Below are 19,548 nucleotides of genomic sequence, written 5' to 3' on the forward strand. Positions count from 1 at the left end.
GTCCCTCCTCCAGTATGTTCCAGTTTCCAGGACAGCCACTTTTGTGGGACTCAAAAAACATTTTTAGGTACAGATAAATGCAGTCAAACCCAACCATCTCTTTCCTGTAAAATCTCTGACTTTATCATAGAAACTAAGTAGATTTGTTCCACACGCTCTTCCAGATTGAAAACCATACTGTCTGTTGTTATCATTTTTTTCCATGTGTTCTACCCATTTGGTTTTAATAATTTTTCCAATATTTGAACTACAGTACTATACTTGTCAGAGATACAGGTCTATAATTAAGAGGGTCTTTCCTGCTGCCAATTTTGTAGATTGGAGCTGTTACCCTTTTTCCATATATCTGCTAGGACTCCTGTACACAGAGTTAACTGAAAACTCAATTTCAAGGAAATGCTGATCTCGCATGTGCATTCTCCCAGAACCCATAGTGAAACTCCATGTGGGGCAACTGCTTTGTTCCTACTTAGCTTCTTGAGTTCTTTTGTGAAGTTGTAATTCTTATTGTGTCTGGTTGACAAAAAATTTGTTTTGCTAAAAACTCTTTGGAACCGTTTGTTTAATGTTCACACATATCCTTTTCATTTTCTGTGAATCTCTCTCCCATTTTCAACTTCTGAATTTTATCCTTTACTTGCAATTTGCTTTTAATGAATTAATAGAATAGGCTTGGTTCTGCTTTACATGTGTCCACTACTATATTCCTTTCTCACTTTTTTTTTTTTTGAGGCTTACAAATCTACAGGTCCAAAAGTCCTCTAGTCTTGCTTCATAGGCCTTCCAGTCTATGGATTTCAAGAAGTCACCGAGTACCAACATTCATGATCAATCTTGATCCACTCTTACAATAATATTTCTCGTGATTGTTACGAGGCCTTCTTATTTGTTGTCCAGCTTCTCCTTTGTCTGTGTTGCATACCGGTGGACTGTAGGCATTCATGATTACCAATTTATCATCCTGATTACAAAACTCCAGTGCCATTATGTCCACTTCTTGTGGGTTGGCAGTCATTAATTCCTTTACCTTCAGGTGTTCTTTCACCAGTACAGCAACGCCTCTGCCTTTCCTGAATTTTCTGTCTCGTCTTCATATTATGAGAGTCATTTGTGGAGTAGTTTGGCAGTTTCAAGACTTTGTTTTTTGTGAACACTCCAGTTGCCTGTAAAACTTTACTGACTCTCTGGATGCTTTCCCATTTTGGGTAGAGAATTGTTACTCGTTCCCTGCACCTCTGTAAGGGAGAGCCAGGTTCTGGCTCTCCCTTACAGAGGTGCAGGGAACCTCTGTAAGGGAACCTCTTACTCCCTGGCTTGCTGGTAGGCCAAATAGAACTCCTGCATTTGATGTAACCCATTAGAATGGAGGAATCTCTGTGAGACAGCTTCAGGGAACAACCAGAGAACTTTCCCAGAAAGTTCAGATACTGTAAATAACAATAAACAAATGGGATGGGAGTCATTACATGAGGCATAGAACAATCGGTCAGCCAGGCAGTCACACAGCCTTGTACATTTATACTAACTTTTAAGTGAAAAAGCTTTCACACATATTTCTGTACAAGCCAATTTAGTTTACCGTGCATTTTTCACAATGTATTGTCAATAAGAAATTCTATTTTACGTCACTGTACGATACGTGTGTCATTCAACGTTAAAGATTTAAAAATTCTTGTTCTCAAATGCATCCTGTTTTTCCACAAGATCCTTAACAAATTTCAAAGGGCATTGGTAAGATAAAATGTGTATGGCAATAGATCCTAGCACAAAAACCTGGAACCTGTTGTAAATACAGTACTGTATTTTAATATTGTATAAAAAAAATGCAAATTTTTGTTTTTTAGTTGGAAAGAATAATAGCACTCATTAGCTTCTATGTGTGACATTAAATTGTTTATCTATTGATGTATGTTGTGCGCTTGGGTTTCTTAAATACAGTATGTTGTCATATTTCAGCGAGAGTCAGAAAAAACAAAGATGATCCGTGACATGGAAGAAAAACTTATCACCACAGCCTTCTATAATTTTGTAAGTTATAAAACCTTGAAAATATGTATAGGAATTAATAATTATTTTGTAAATTTTTCATTTGTTGTCTCTCATTTATGTAATGTATAATCATGATGCTTTACTCTCTCTCCTGAGAGCTCTCCCTCCATTAACCCTCAATCTCTGGGCTACACAGCTATTAATTCCTGACAACCTCCCAGTGTACACTGCTACTCAATTCAATAGTTTCTTCTCTGTTGGTATATCCTATGAAAATGAAATCCCTGATTTCCAAACTAATGGAATTACAGTACTGTACTACCTCTCTGGTAGCTGTCCTGAGTGTGTGTACTTATCCCCAACAAACTCCACAGGAGTCAATGATATAATCCTCTCCTTAAATGTAAATCAAGTAACCTTTTTGAGATACCAAGTCTAATTTATATAAAAAATCTTTAAGATTTGTTGCTCCTGCCATTGCATTACTCTTAAATTGGAGAGGCGCTAAGAGCCCCATCAGAATAGGCCTTATTACATTCAATACATAAGTTTTGGTCTTAGATGGGTTCCTCAAATTAGTTCAGGTAAATTTACTATTTTATATTAAGGCCACTCGTAGAACATAATTAATATAGTGAATAATTATTTGATAGGTTGTAAATTTATTTTGAGCTTTTCAAGACAAATTTTTTCCTCGGCAATTTGAAAATACAGTACAAGTATTATTGAAAACTTACTCCAGATTGCTAAGGTGAAGCCAAATTTTTTAGGCAGTTTGTTCCATGCTCGTTAATTTTGTTAGAGAACTGCAAAGGGATTTAGTTTACTTAATTATTTAGGGTTCTTCATTCTTCTCTGTTGAAAATAAGTTACTTTAGTCTTCAATAACATATACTGATAGCTCTGGCTAATGCACCAGCCTGTTCTCTCAATTTACAACTATAAAAAATGCAGCTATTTTGCCTAACAAGAAACATAAAAAGTCTGGTAACCCAACTAACCCATCGAGGCCAATGCATAGAAAAACTGTGATCGTGCTTTAAGTTTTACTAATATTGTTCTGTACATTGCATTTTTAACGGAATGCTAGACTGTAAAAATGGGACATATTAGGTGAGAGAGAGAGTTGACATTACTGGATCTTGAAAAAATGTAGTTATCTGTTTTTTTAATTTAAAAAATATGGTGTCTGATATACAGTACAGCATTTACAAATTTACTTCTTTTTCCTAATGATAATTGAAACAATTATTTCATTCATATTAATTTTCAGGGCATGCAAATGCACCGGCAGATGATCAGCCAGCGCTTGTCAACCATGGACCAGGGTCACTCCTTCTTATCCCGCCAGAGACAGGCATCCACCCGACGTGTACCAATGGGCAGCAATTTGGCCAACAGGTTGGACATATTTACTTGCTAAATAAAAAATTAAATGTGCAAATTTAGTGGAGCATAGCAGAAGATATTAGGCAATACAAATGTAGTGTTTTAAGGAGAAGTGCGTGAGGCACAAGTCCTTGTAAAAATGCAAAAGTTGTAGTGTAACTCAAGTAACTAATAATGCCCTGCATTGTATGTATAGGTAGAATGCATTTAGGATGCAGTATACTGTACATACACACGTGTTAAAAATATGGAAGCTGGTGATGTCTTTTACAAGAGTTTTTACTTAGTTATTATATAAATTATAAAATTTGACTAAGGAGTTAACTAAAATAATTAGTTTTGACTAATTCAGTTATCTTAATCAGTTTAAGAAGCTTGAATGAGGAAAGGTGAGGTCTACTCTTACATATTAATGTATAAAATTCACTATATGCTGTATGTATAATCAACATTCTGTGAAGTTTGCGAGAGTTCATAAAATACATATACAGTATGTTACACGTGTATTGGTGATATCGCTTTTTCGTCAATATTTTGAATGCACTTATTAAGTTGCCTTGAGTAATGTCATATACTGTATTAAGTTTCATCAAATTAATTCTCAGTAGTGCTTTTAAGATTAAATTATTTTGCATAGCAAAACACACACAATCCCAGTTCCCCCAGTTATATACGCTTGCTTTTTAATAATGATCCAAGTATTTGCAGTTATAAGTTATCATGCATGGCCTGAATCTGTGTGAACTTTGTGAACTCGCTCACTATATATTTTCAATGCTATAATATAACATTAGTAATTGTATTTACAGATTTAGATTTTTATCATCTAACTAAGCTCTTAAACAGATTTCTATTTAATATTCTGGGAGGACATCCCCCCCTCAGTAGCTCCCTGGAACCTTAGCACTGGTATAGATAAACCTACAGAATAGCTCCGGGCCTCTGATGCACAGGACGAGGTTCTGGCACTTCACAAGGCAAGGTGGGATCTTGATCATAAATTGACCCAAAACTTAGAAAACCGACCAGAAAGCTTAAGCAGAACCAAATAAGTGACTGCTTGATAGAGCTTGAGCTCTGGGGGGCAAAGAAGGAAATGGATCATTACCTTCACACCTTAACCTTCATACGTTTGGCTAAAATCAGATGGTGAACCAGGCCACTTGCATGCCTGGAGTTGTACAAATCGAGCCTCACTGTTGGGACCTGCTCTACTCCTTCCTGATTCAGAACATGGTTTTGACTATCTCTAGGACCTCTGTTTTGCAAAATACCATTGCTTTGTTTTCTTCTTGTGGAGCCCCCTGTGACTTTCTGAAGTTATCTTGCAGAGATTGCTCTAAGCTAATGAGTTACATCAGTCGTGAAAGTTCTGTTTGGCCTACCTAAGACCAGAGCCAAAACCTCGGCCCCTCTGAAAGGCATAGGGAATGAGTGACAATTCACCACCACACTGGAAGGCATCCAGAAAGTATGCAAAGCTTTACAGACAGCTGGATAAATCACAGAAAATAAAGCCTCAAAATCTATTCATTTACAACAAGGGATTCACTCAAACTAGATAAGAACTCGTTAGTACCAATCTCTACTTCTAGGCAGCCCGGCCCCTACCCTCAGCCAGTTCCAAATGTTGGTTCTTTTGCTAGTATTATGATGCGAGATGTCCTAACTTCCCAATACTCTCTCTCTCGTGTGATGTTTTGAAACTACTGATGGTTTTGGTATTCACTCCTTTCTCACTTGTTTTCAACTATCTGTAGTCATTAAGACGAGATCTTTCAAGGGAAGACAGAGAAAACCTAAAACTAAACCCTAAGGAAGTAAAATTCTAAATGAGGTAGGAATGAAGAAGAATTTTTTTTCCGCAAGATGATATGGGTAGGGAAGCCTGTGAAATAGTACATTAAAACAAACCAACAAAATCTTTAGAGGAAGAGAAAGTGAAGGTCAAAGGGTGTAGGAACATCGTGTTTGAAAATTGTATATACTAACATAGATGGAGTGAGGTCAAAAACACAGAGCTTAGTGATAAATACACCTGAAGATGCTATTGATTGTTGTTATAACAGAGTGGAATTTGAAGATAATATTTTAAATGATGTCAAATTTGAAAGGGGCTACTCATTTCATGAGGCATAGATGCACAAAACTACAGCTGTGTGCTGTGAATGTCTGCCTTGCACTGTGACCATCATAACCAGCGTTGTGTTCATATCTGAACCTTATATACATGGTCTTCATCACAGGATCTTCTATGATACTATCATTGCAAAATATTTGAAGTTATTTATTTATTTCTTCATAATTAAGTGATGCTATGGGCACAAGCTGCTCAGCAGTGCTGTTGAGTTGCTGCAATATGTGCTGCCTCAGTCGCCATCTCAATAATGAGGTCCTCACAGCCAATTTGTTGCCTACAATTTGTTTTCCCCAAGATGGTGTCTGTTTACTGGAGGCCCGAGGGACCAAATGTGAGCCCGGTGTATGTGCAAGACTTTTTCAATATTATTTTAAATCTTTAATCTCATTGATGCGCAGTAGGGTTGGATGTTCTGTGATCGTCTCTGTTTGACACACATTTCAAGGGTTTAATTAGACCTGTATCATTGACAAACATGGTAGTCAAAACACTATACAAAATAATTGAAACTAAATAGACAAATCACCTGGAGAGAAATTATATAATAGAGTATGGTTTTTGAGTACATTGCATTTTAGAGTGCACAGAAATCGTCCTGATCAAAAACCATTCAGTTTTTTATCAGAAGATAGAAAAATGAGGACAGTAACTGGAGGCTATGTATCAGACTGGAGAAATGTTATAAATGGAGTACCACAGGGTTCATTTTTAGCACCAATAATGTTCATTGACTGCATAAAGGATCTGTCAGAAGGAATACAAAAAAATATGAACATGTTTGCTGATTGTCATGCCCTTCATGAAGACCTGGACAAAATAAGTATAGAGCAACACTTAACAAATGAAATTTAATGCAAATAAATGCCATGTTATGGAATGTGGAAAAGGAGAAAATAGGGGGGCCTCGTAGCCTGGTGGATAGCGCGCAGGACTCGTAATTCTGTGGCGCGGGTTCGATTCCCGCACGAGGCAGAAACAAATGGGCAAAGTTTCTTTCACCCTGAATACCCCTGTTACCTAGCAGTAAATAGGTACCTGGGTGTTAGTCAGCTGTCACGGGCTGCTTCCTGGGGGTGGAGGCCTGGTCAAGGAATGGGCCGCGGGGACACTAAAGCCCCGAAATCAACTCAAGATAACCTCAAGATAACCTCAAGATAACCTCAAGGTCACACACAACCTGCAAAATATATGAAAAGCTTTAAAGAATTCTGATAAAGGAGGAAATCTAGGGGGCGGTTCAGGATAGAAAACTGTCACCTTAGGACCACATAAAGAACATTGCACAAGGAATTTATTCTATGCTTTCCAACTTTAGAATCATTCTTAAATACTGTACATGAATGGCAAAATATTAAAGAAATTGTTCATGTCCTCTGTAAGAACAAAGTTGAAATATGCAGCAGTTGTATAGTGACATATCTCGAGAAGCTCATCAGTAAAGTGGAAAAAGTGCAAAGACGCGCATCTAAATGGCTGCTGTAACTGAGAAACAACTGCTATGAGGAGACACCAGAGGTGCTAAATATACCAAAGCTAGAAAATAGAAGTAAAAGAGGTGATATGATCACAACATACAAAACAGTAACAGAAATCACCAAAATTTACAAAGAAGAATTCTTGAAAACTTCAACTTTAAGAACAAGAGGTCATAGATTCAAACTATGTAAACAAAACTGCTAAAAACACATTAAGTAAAGTACACTTTTGTAAACAGAGTGGTAGATGATTGGATCAAATTAAATGATAAGGTGGTGGAAGCCAAAACCTTCAAGTTTCAAAGTGTCATATGATAAAGGGCACTGGGAAGATGGGACACCATGAGCATAGATTTTATCCTGTAACTACTTAGCTATTTACTGACAGGTGAGGTGGGCGTCCACGTGCAGAACTTGTCTAGTGCTCGAACACAGCCACAATAAAAATATTAGGATTATTTCCACTTTCCCTTACATTTTTCATCCAAATTAATGGATTTGGAAAAAAAAAATTTCACACAAGTCTAAATCAAATCCTATATATCGAGGGTTAATACAACTGTTTGGAGAAATTATTTTCCTCCGAGGAAAACAAGGCAAATGATCATTGCTGCTGGGTATATACCCCAGCTGTGATGCACCCCGATCACCATTCGATGGCAGGTTAGGTCACCTGTGGTCCCCGTCAGCCACCCACCTCATATACTCAGGTGGGCCTACATTCAGCTTCACGTTTCCAGATGAATGGTGTTAGCTATCCTTGGAACATTTCATTCCATTGCTTTGCTTTTGTTTCATTTGCTGCTTTACAGTTGTTTTGTGTCACCTTCCCCCTGTGTATGCCCTGTGTTTACATTTTGCTCCAGCTGTGATATGGGAGTTATCTTTCCTTGTGGCATGCTTGCATCTCTCTCACCCCACCAGTATTATGTTATCTGTGGGAATAGAGTTTCCTCCTCTTTGAGTTGATTCCTCTTGAGTCATCTCACTCTAGGTAGTGTAGGGGTTTGCTCACCCACTGCAAAGCCTGTTGATGGGAAGCTGTGTGTTTGTGTGGCTAGTATGTCTGGCTTTGTCTTGTGTGTGGTCAGACCCTGCTCTTTAGTTGAGGGTATGTTTGGGTCATGCAAGTGGTTGTGGTTACATATGCCCTCCCTTGCCAGGTGGTTTAGATTAGGGGTCGGTGTTTCTTCATTCAAGATGCTTTCTCTGCTCCTAGCCTACCTGCTTATCTCTTGATGGTCCAGGTGACCTGTATCTCTCACACCAAATTTTTTTTTTCAATTCCATGTGTTTGAGCAGCTGTTATGACTGCATTGTTTGCCTCCATTCCTAACACTGCTGAGTGCAACTTTTCTGAGTACAATGCGATGTTCTTGGACTCCAATAGTAATGTTGCTGCCTCCATCATTCGGCCTGTTGAGCTTAGAAGTCTATTTACTGTTTGCTGGCATTGGGCTTGTGTGCTAGTTGAGCTATTTTGTTGGCCAGTGGCTTATCAGGCTTCAGCTGCATTGCAGGATGTTTTGAGTTGCATATATTTTCTGGTATGTTTTCTTGGGAGATTTCGGGTGGCTTTCAGATCCCCCAGCTCCCCTTCGCCTAATAAAGAGAACGAGATTCTGGTCCCTGACTTCCAGAGGGTGCAGGTGGTCTCAGAGGTTCAGTGTAATTTCCAAATTCTTGGCAGCCCCAATGCTTTAGATATGAAGAGTCTTTGAGTGGCCCACCAGAAAAGGGCATTTCATTTCATTCAACTCATGATTTATTACATCAGCTTGTCATTAAATATCATGCAGCAGCTAAATAACTGCTTCAAAGTGAATTACATTGAATTTTAACAGTAATATTGTGTTATATCAAACACAAGTCAGGTTTGGATAATTACAGCCAAATTAGAGCAGTGCATTTTTTGAAGTTATTTAATAGTTACTAATACAGTATATTCATAAAGTATTTTAAGCTTATGCATGTCAAAAGGAATGATCAGCAATATCTTAACACTCTACAATGTAAGGCATCAGACAGTAGGAATTTGCAATGTAAGGCATCATACAATAGGAATGTGCATTGTAAGGCATCATACAGTAGGAATTTGCAATGTAAGGCATCATACAATAGGAATGTGCAATGTAAGGCATCATACAATAGGAATGTGCAATGTAAGGCATCATACAATAGGAATGTGCAATGTAAGGTATCATACAGTAGGAATGTGCAATGTAAGGCATCATACAGTAGGAATGTGCAATGTAAGGCATCATACAGTAGGAATGTGCAATGTAAGGCATCATACAGTAGGAATGTGCAATGTAAGGCATCATACAGTAGGAATCGGCTGTTCTGATTATTTAAGAATCTCGTTCAATTCACAAATTCACCTGTGTTCATTAGGGGGCTTTTCAGTGTTCAGATCTATGACTAGCAAACCTTATTATAGGAGAGAAGACTCCACTATATACATATTGCATAGCAGATATTTTGTTGATTTGCTTATTTGTGCAGAAATAATATATTAGTTCTAATTTAAAAGTTTTTGAAGCAGTTGTTTGTGTAGAGATTTTCAATGTAATAATAGAGTACAGGTATAATAAATCATAGATATTTATTCATGTGTATTAAGCTACTGTATAGTGTATATCATGATGTTAACCCCTGTTTTTGTGAATGTTTCAGTGAATTTTATGACTATTAGCGGCATCGATTGTGTGGTTTCTGCCTCATCCCCTGCATGGTTAGTAACCTGTGCTTGGCAACCTTGCTTGATCCATATGTTTATATGTATGTGCATGAGAATGCTTGCACTGTATGTATACATGTATGATATGGTATACCATATAAATAAATTAGCTTTAATAACAGTGGTCCAAAATGGTTATCCATGTGAGAAAAAACCTTATTTGAGAAAAAGCTTCTGTATACATAAATAAATAATGGTGCAGACCACACACTAGAAGGTGAAGGGACGATGACGTTTCGGTCCGTCCTGGACCATTCTCAAGTCGATTGTCAAGTCACAATCGACTTGAGAATGGTACAGGACGGACTGAAACGTCGTCGTCCCTTCACCTTCTAGTGTGTGGTCTGGTCAACTTACTTAGCCACGTTATTGTGACTCATCGCCTGCAAATAATGGTGCAGCCTGTCTTGAACAACAAATGCAAAGCTAGCAAAAACTAAAAAACAAATAAGAAAACTAAAATAAATTATGAAATTCATATAGGACAGTAGGTAAAGACATATTTAAGGATGTTGTCAGGTATGTCAAACAAAGATTAGGGAGAAGAATGGACCATTGAAAATCAAGCCAATGAGTGTAATGAAGTAAGGGCGAAGAGGGACAACGGCCTATTGACATAGCTCGAGTGCAGGGGGGAGTTGTGTAAAAGCCTGGTTTGTGCCTCGGAGAGGCTGCACGATCCAGTAAGTTCAGTAGAACTTCGGTTTCAACTCCTTTTACCATGTCGTAGCTCAGTCGATTAAGGCAGCGTCTGGGATGCTCTTGGACGCAGGTTCGAATCCTCGTCACGGCCCTTGTGGATTTGTTCATTTGATGCATCACGCAATTGTGATTTCTGTGTGTAGTGTAGTGTAAGAAATGAGTGAAATACAGAGGCTTCAGTACAATTCTATCTTCAGTGAACCTCTGAACATATTGAACATCAGTGATGCAGATGATGAGTCACAATAACGTAGCTGAAGATGCAACGACTAGATCACACATGAGAAGATGGTCCAGGATGGACCGAAACATTGTTGTCGCCTCATCTTCTGGTGTGTGGTTTAGTCTCCAAGGTTAATGATCCATAGAAATTCCTTGATTGTGACACCACCCGGGCCTGACATCTGAGTGGACAACACTTAGGATTTGTACTCCTAAGGTTCCGGGTTCGATCCCCGGCGGAGGTGGAAACAAATGGGTAGAGTTTCTTTTGCCCTGATGCTCCTGTTCATCTAGCAGTAATGATAAACTGATAATTGTAATAGGTGGGCCTACAGCCCACCAGCAAGCAACACATTGACAAAGGAAGTCATGAGAGAGATTATAGTAAATGCAGATAAAGATAAATCACAGTTGTTGTTACTAGGGGACTTCAACTTTAAAGCAATAGACTGGGAGGCCTATGGGGCTAGAATAGAGGACATTTGGACAGGCAGATTTTTAAACCTCACTCTGGATACATTTGTGTATCAACTCGTCAAGCAGGCCACAAGAATGAGGGAAGGGAATGTTCCGTCGGTACTGGATCTAATATTCACTAGGAAATAAGAGATATTTGACATCCAGTACCTTCCTCCCTTGGGAAAGAGTGATCATGTCCTGTTGGACATTACATACACTTGAGATATAATTGAGAAGAAAATGGAGACATTGAAACAGTTGTTAAACTCGATTTCAAGTGAGGACACTATGGGGCCCTTAGAAAATCTTTTGCTAGGCAAGGAAGTAAATAAAATGTATGCCAAATTTTGCAAAATATATGATGGAGGCACGCAAACATTCATACCAAATCAGAGAGGGAAATCCAGGAAACAGGATTGGTTCAACAGAAATTGCAAGAGGGCCAGAGACCAAAAGAGGCAAAAATGGAATCAATATAGGAAGAGGCCAAACCCCCAAACATACCAGCGATACAAAGATGCAAGAAACAACTACACGGCAGTGAGGAGAGAAGCAGAAAGAAATTTTGAAAAAGTGATTGCGAACAAATGTAAAACAGAACCAGGTCTATTCTATAAATTCATAAACAACAAATTGCAGGTAAAGGATAATATTCAAGAGGTTGAAAATGGGAAACAGATTCACGGAAAATGAAAAGGAAATGTGTGAAACATTAAATAAAAAGTTCCAGTGTGTGTTTGTACAAAATGAAATCTTCAAGGAACCAGACATAATAAGAATTCCAGAGGACAGCTTAGAGCACATAGTGGTGTCTAGAGATGAAGTGAAAAATTACTCAAGGAGCTATGTAAGAACAAAGCAGTTAGCCCAGATGGAGTTTCACCATGAGTTCTGAGAGAGAGTGCAACTGAGCTCAGCATTCCACTTCAACTGATTTTTCAGTCATCCCTGTATACAGGCATCATAGCAGATGTGTGGAAAAAGGTTAACATAGTTCCAATCTACAAAAGTGGCAGCAGAGAAGACCCCCTAAATTATAGGCCTGTATCATTGACAAATGTAATTGTCAAAATATTGGAAAAAATAATTAAAACTAAATGGGTAGAATACCTGGAGAAAAATGATATAGTCAGTCAGTATGGTTTTCGATCTGGGAGATCCTGTATGACGAATTTACTCAATTTCTATGATCGAGCCACAGAGATTTTACAGGAAAGAGATGATTGATTTGACTGCATCTATCTGGACCTAAAAAAAAAGGGCTTTCGACAGAGTTCCACATAAGAGGTTGTTCTGGAAACTGGAACATATTGGAGGGGCGACAGATAAGCAGCTAACATGGATGAAAAATTTTCTGATAGAAAAAGGAGGACAGTAATCAGAGGCAATGTATTGGACTTGAGGAATGTCACAACTGGAGTACCACAGGGTTCGGCTCTTACACTGGTAATGTTCATTGTCTACATAAACAATCTACCAGATGGATTACAGAATTATATGAACATGTTTGCTGATGATGCTAAGATAATAGGAAAGATAAAGTAAGATGATTGTCATTCCCTTCAAGAAAACCTAGACAAAATAAGTATATAGAGCACTACTTGGCAAATGGAATTTAATATGAATAAATGCCATGTTATGGAATGTGGAATAGAACATAGACCCCATACAAGAGAATCTTCAAGAGAAAACTAGATAGTTTTCTCCATGGAATGCCGGACCAACCGGGCTGTGGTGGGTATGTGGGCCTGCGGGCTGCTGCAAGCAACAGCTTAGTAGACCACACTCTCACAAGTCAAGCCTAGCCTCGGGTCGGGCTTGTGGAGTAGAAGAACTCCCAGAACTCCATCAAGCAGGTAACCTATAAATTATGTGAGAAATCTTTAAAGAATTCTGATAAAGAAAGAGATCTAGGGGTGGTACTAGATAGAAAGCTATCACCTGAGGACCACATAAAGAACATTGTGCAAGGAGCCTATGCCACGCTTTCTAACTTCCGAATTACTTTTAAATACATGGATGGAAAATACTCAAGAAATTGTTCATGACTTTTGTTAGATCAAAGCTGGAATATGCAGTGGTTGTATGGTGCCCATATTTTAAGAAGCACATCAACAAACTGGAAAAGTTGCAAAAACATGCCACTAAGTGGCTCCCAGAACTCGAGGACAAGAGCTACAAGAAGAGGTTAGAGGCATTAAATATACCAAAACTAGAAGATAGAAGAAAAACAGGCAATATGATCATTATGTACAAAATAGTAACAGGAATCAATAAACTTGATAGGGAAGAATTCCTGAGACCTGGAATTTAAAGAACAAGAAGTCATAGATTTAAACTAACTAAACAAAGCTGCCAAAGAAATATGAGAAAATTCACTTTTGCAAACAGAGTGGTAGATGGTTGGAACAAGTTAGGTGAGAAGGTGGTGGAGGCCAAAACCGTCAGTAATTTCAAAGCGTTATATAACAGAGTGCTGGGAAGACGGGACACCACGAGCGTAGCTCTCATCCTGTAACTACACTTAGGTAATTACACGTGAGCTTGTTGGATTGTTTCAAGTGTAGGTTATACTTGCAGTATATATGAGTGAATTTGGATGTAAATAGGAGCTGCCTCATATGAGGCAATAGTCCTTCTGCATTAGCTTTTATTTTTGTCCTTGCTTCCTTTGCCCATTCCTTATATTTACTCATGTATTAGTTTTTTGAGCATTTGTTATTCACATCCCCTTCTTCTACAATGTGCTATAGCTATCTTCAGTGTTCGTTTGTCAAAAACTATTTCTTATATTTCTTGTGAAGACTTTGCCAGTTTGAGTTTATATCCTGTGGTCCAGCCTGTGTTGTGTGTCAAAATAACTGCCATTTTCTTCTTTCGTACAGAAGTCGACTTAAATTTTGTTAATTTTTCTAAACTGTATATCTTTCAGCTCTAGTACACAATAGTATGCATCTAGATTCTTACTAATTTGTTGATGCCTTTCCTGAGGTGATTACACCACAACATTGCTGTATATTCTACCTTTCGTCTCGTGACTTGTTCATAATTTTTTTGGATTTCACCTTCCATATCTAATATAATGCCAGCTTCAAGTTGGCCACATTACAGGCGCTAAAAGCTGTCAATTGCATGACTTTCTGGTTATTTTGTCATTTCTAGGATGTCTTTATTACATTGTTACCAAACCAGTGTTATCCTCCTTGCTCTCACTGTGCTCCTTAGAAGGTGCCTTTCTACAATGAATTTCATTGACCATTATTCACTATTTTAACATCTTATCAAAGTCTTCTTTTAAGTAGTTTGCAGTTTTCTTGATTCGCTATTTGTCCTAGTATCCTGGCATCATCAGTTAACATGGGTGTATAGCTTCATATGCCACTGTGAGTAGAATGCATAATCATTTAACAGTTGATATATCTATGGAAACAGTGATTATATCACTGTACACACTGAATTCTTGGAAGCTGCAGCTGTTGATCATAGTAGGTATATGCAGAAATCGTTTTCCATTGTTTGGGCCAACAAGCCTGTTAAGTCTACTGAGGTCTCCATAGGCCAATGACTGACATTCTCCAGTGGGGAATGCAACGCACAACAGCTCATCGGGGAAACTATTTACTGCGCTGCAAGGTGAACAGAGGCACCAGGTGAAAGAAAATGTGGCCAAACATTGTTATCTTGCAGAGGGAATCAAATACAGGTTAAATATGTTATGAACTTACTGCATTATAGGGGTGGAAAATTGTCTAGCTATGGAATAGTAGCAATGTGCCAGAGGAGTGGAAAAGAGCAGTGCTTGTATCACTGTATAATATAGCAAAATAGCAAGTGTTATAATTCTAGCAACATTATTATATGTAGCAGTACATGGATGGCAGGATAATGATTAGAAGAGTCAAACTACTGAGAGAGTGATCACTGAAGAACAAAGTAAGCTCTGTGATGGAAGAGGGTGTGTGTAGTTCAGATACTTCCATCTATTGAGACCTTGAGACACTACAGCATATAGCATGTGTAAAAGTTTGTAATGAAAATAGGTGGTTCCTGTTATACGAGCACTTGTTATACAAACAGTCATCCATCCTAACATCCTCTCAAGTTCCCCTTCATGCATTAAATCACTAACCAAACCCACTGCAGCATCCCCAATATTACAAACGCGGGCTAAAATATCCTTGTGGCAGCCACAGGGAAGAGTATTGTACAAAAACATCTGCACAGCCCACTAAGGAAGGGTGGAGTAGGGTCAAACCGCACACAATAATTTTCGACAGCTTGTTCTCCTGAATGTCAACACTCTATACGTATATCGTTTGGTTAGGAAGTATTAGCTTAGATTACTGTGTGATAGGTTCAGTTGGGTTAGATTAGGTTTCTTTGGGTAAGATTAGGTTTGTTTGAGTTATGTAGGTTTTAAAATGTTGGTGAAACGTTGTATGGTAATGTGACTTGAATCTGTGGAGACCCACACTGCCTCAGTCACCAGTTTTCTTGTGCTGAGACTAGACAAGCTGTGCTTTCTTTGGACGTTATCGAGGAAAATATCATTAACAATGGCTGATTGATAGAGGAAGTGTGTTGATAATGCACCAGTAATTACCTAAATGTAGTTACAGGATGAGTTACACTCGTGGTGTCTCATCTTCCAAACACTCTGTCATATAACGCTTTGAAACTACTTATGGTTTTGGCCTCTTCAACTTTCTCACTTAACTTATTCCAACCATCTAACACTGTTTGCGAAAGTTTTTATACAGTATTTCTTCGGCAGCTTTGTTTAGTTAGCTTAAATCTGTGACCTCTTGTTCTTAAAATTACAGGTCACAAGAATTCTTCCTTATCAGTTATGTTGTTTCCTATTACTATTTTGAATGTAGTGATCATATCGCCTCTTTTTCTTCTATCTTCTAGGTTTGGCATATTTAATGCCTCTAACTTCTCCTGGTAGCTCTTGAAGCTACCAGAAGAGTTCTGGAAGCTATTTAGTTGCATGTCTTTGCACCTTTTCTAGTTTGTTGATGTGCTTCTTATGATATGGGCACCATACAACTGAAGTATATTCCATCTTTGGTCTCGCGAAGGTCATGAGCAATTTCTTTAGTATTTCACTATCTATGTATATAAAAGCAATTCTAAAATTTGAAAGTGAATTATAGGCTTCTCGCAGTGTTCTTTATGTGGTCTTCAGGTGACAGTTTTCTATCTAGAATACCCTTAGATGTCTTAATAAAAATAGTTTAAAGTTTTTTCACATAAATTATAGGTTGCGCATGGTCTATTTTCTCTTATTCCACATTCCTTAACATGGCATTTATTCACTAAATTCCATTTGCTAAGTGGCTCTCGATACACTTACTTTGTTCAGGTCTTCTTGAAGGGTAGGACAATCATCCTGTCTTTATCGTTTCCCTAGTATCTTACATCATCAGCAAATGTGTTCATGTAATTTTGTATTCCATCTGGTAGGTCGTTTATTTAGACAATGGACATTACTATTACATGGAGCTGAACCTTGTGGTACTACACTTGACATTTCTCCAGTCTGATACATTGCTTCTGATGACTGTCCTCATTTTTCTGTTGATCAGACAAATTTTCATCCATGTTAGAAGCCTCCCTGTCACTCATGTCACACCAGTGTCAAGGAAAAGGTGCTGACACACCTCTAGGAAAATGATTCACAGCTAAGATACTGGACAGAGGAAATTAAACTTGTAGATAATGCATTGGTAATTTTGGAAGAGCAAGACAATGATGCTGAGATATCAAAACACCTGAAAAGTGTGTTTAAATGGCCTTGCACTTTACAGGCAAATTTACATAGAAATAATGATCAAAGCTGTGAAAAGTATTTTGAGAACATATTTCCCTCAAAATCTCCAGGCTAGAAATTGCCTCTAAAAAGTCTCTCTCAATTGCATCAACAGATTTCGACAAAAACTCTGAGACCCAAACCATCGATTTCTTCAGCAGCTATTGTCACTGATGATGACTCGAAGGTGTTTGCCACCAACCCATCATCTCCCACATGAAACACAGCCAGTAACACTGAAAATGACCAATCACTTGTCCCCAGTGTGTGAATCAACACCTCCCCCAATGGTGTATCAACACCCTCCCCCAATGGTGTATCAACACCCTCCCCCAATGGTGTATCAACACCCTCCCCCAATGGTGTATCAACACCCTCCCCCAATGGTGTATCAACACCCTCCCCCAATGGTGTATCAACACCCTCCCTCAATGGTGTATCAACACCCTCCCTCAATGGTGTATCAACACCCTCCCTCAATGGTGTATCAACACCCTCCCTCAATGGTGTATCAACACCCTCCCCCAATGGTGTATCAACACCCTCCCCCAATGGTGTATCAACACCCTCCCCCAATGGTGTATCAACACCCTCCCCCAATGGTGTATCAACACCCTCCCCCAATGGTGTATCAACACCCTCCCTCAATGGTGTATCAACACCCTCCCTCAATGGTGTATCAACACCCTCCCTCAATGGTGTATCAACACCCTCCCTCAATGGTGTATCACCCTCCCTCAATGGTGTATCAACACCCTTCCCACAATGGTGTATCAACACCCTCCCACAATGGTGTATCAACACCCTCCCACAATGGTGTATCAACACCCTCCCCCAATGGTGTATCAACACCCTCCCCCAATGGTGTATCAACACCCTCCCCCAATAGTGTATCAACACCCTCCCCCAATAGTGTATCAACACCCTCCCCCAATAGTGTATCAACACCCTCCCCCAATAGTGTATCAACACCCTCCCCCAATAGTGTATCAACACCCTCCCCCAATAGTGTATTAACACGTCTCCAATGGCACATAAACACCCTATCCCAATGGCATATCAACACCCTATCCCAATGGCACATCAATACTCTTCAACAATGGCACATCAATACCCTATCCCAATGTCACATGAATACCCTACCCCAATGGCACATCAACACCCCTCCCTCAGTGGCACATCAACACCTACAAAGCTTCCTCTCTAGTCGTTCCTTTAGAGTGAGGCTTGGTACCGCTACTTCTGCCTCTTTTCGGCAATACGAAGGTGCACCTCAAGGTAGTGTTCTGAGCACAACTCTTTTTCCTTGTTGCCCTCAGTGGTCTTCTTTCCTCCCGTCCCTCTGGCATCTTCTTAGTCCTTTGTCGATGATCTTACCCTTTGCTGTCTGGGTGATGACTCGCCTTTCTTTCAATGACGGCTTCAACTTGTAATTGATGTCGTGTTGTCTTGGGCCACCAATCATGGCTTCAAGTTCTCTACAACTAAAACTTGTGCTAAGACTTTTACCCAGAAGCAGGTCATTCTTCGTCCCTGTTTCTCTTTATGGTCATCTCCTTGTGTACAAAGATTCTGCCAAGCTTCTGGGGTTAATCTTTGACACTCGTTTATCTTGGTCACCCCATATCTGTTACCTCTGAGTTGAATGCTCTGAGGCCCTTAACCTACTTAAGGTCTTGTCTCATACTTCTTGGGGGGGCGGATAGGCGCATGCTCCTCTCTTTACATTCCTCTCTTGTACTGTCTAAACTCTATTATGGTTGCGCTGCTTACTCATCTACTCCTTCTACTCTTCGCCATCTTGATGCTCTGCACCATACTGGGTTATGCCTTAACTCTGGTGCTTTTCATTCGACTCATACCCTAAGCCTGTATGTTGAAACTGACATCCTGTCTCTTCAGGACCACCATCCTCAGCCCTACTGTCTTCGCTACCTTGCGCGGTCCTTACAATACCCTCTCTCTCGTCTATGTCGTGCTTTGACTTTTTCCCCTCTTGTGGTCCCTGTTCCCTCTGTATGGTTGTCTCTCCTACAAGATTCTTTTTTGGTTGGTGTTACCAATATTTCTCCTCATGTCGTTCCATCCTTGCTCCCCGTGGAGCGTCCCCCTTCCTAAATTTTGTTAAACCTTGACCCACGTGACTAAAGCTTTTACCCCCTCCTACAGTTCTGAAACGCCTTATCATTGAACACTTTTCTTCACACCACCGCTCCATTTCTGTCTTCACCGGTGGGTCTAAAGTCTGCAGACGGTGTAGGCTACTCTGTTGTTTTTCAAGACCACGCCTCCGGAGAGTATCATCTTCATGGCAGAACTTTATGCTATTCTGGTTGCTCTTTGTCAACTGCTTTCTCGCTGTCAATCCTCCTTTGTTGATGTAGTTGACTCTTGTAGTGCCCTCATGGCTCTGGAGTTCTTTCGTCCAGTCCATCCGGTGGTACAGTAGTCAAGATTCAACATTGGCTGTTTATCTCCAGTAGATTTAAGACAGAGGAATTTTGCTAGGTTCCTAGCCATATTGGTGTGTCCTTAAATGAGCGTGCAGACTCTTCCACTAAGGAAGCTATCCGCACTTGTCCCATCTCCCGTAAAGGTATTCCTTATTCCTACTTTT

The 19,548-nt window shown here is 39.3% G+C and overlaps 1 protein-coding gene across 2 annotated transcripts in view; it reads left to right on the forward strand.

Annotated features, from left to right (window-relative positions):
- The window catches only part of LOC123767894 (hook microtubule tethering protein), a 269,532-nt gene that overhangs the window by 241,459 nt on the left and 8,525 nt on the right, over positions 1 to 19,548 (forward strand). Inside the window, exons 15-17 of one of the 2 annotated variants that reach the window (XM_045757969.2) lie at positions 1,957 to 2,028; positions 3,263 to 3,390; positions 9,670 to 9,727. In XM_045757969.2, coding sequence (XP_045613925.1) covers positions 1,957 to 2,028; positions 3,263 to 3,390; positions 9,670 to 9,688 — 219 coding nt within the window. In that variant the 3' untranslated portion in view covers positions 9,689 to 9,727. The remainder of the gene's footprint in view (positions 1 to 1,956; positions 2,029 to 3,262; positions 3,391 to 9,669; positions 9,728 to 19,548) is intronic. The other variant, XM_045757968.2, reaches the window with a different exon arrangement.

This window comes from Procambarus clarkii, chromosome 58 (genome assembly GCF_040958095.1).
Source record: "Procambarus clarkii isolate CNS0578487 chromosome 58, FALCON_Pclarkii_2.0, whole genome shotgun sequence".
Lineage (NCBI taxonomy): Eukaryota > Metazoa > Arthropoda > Malacostraca > Decapoda > Cambaridae > Procambarus > Procambarus clarkii.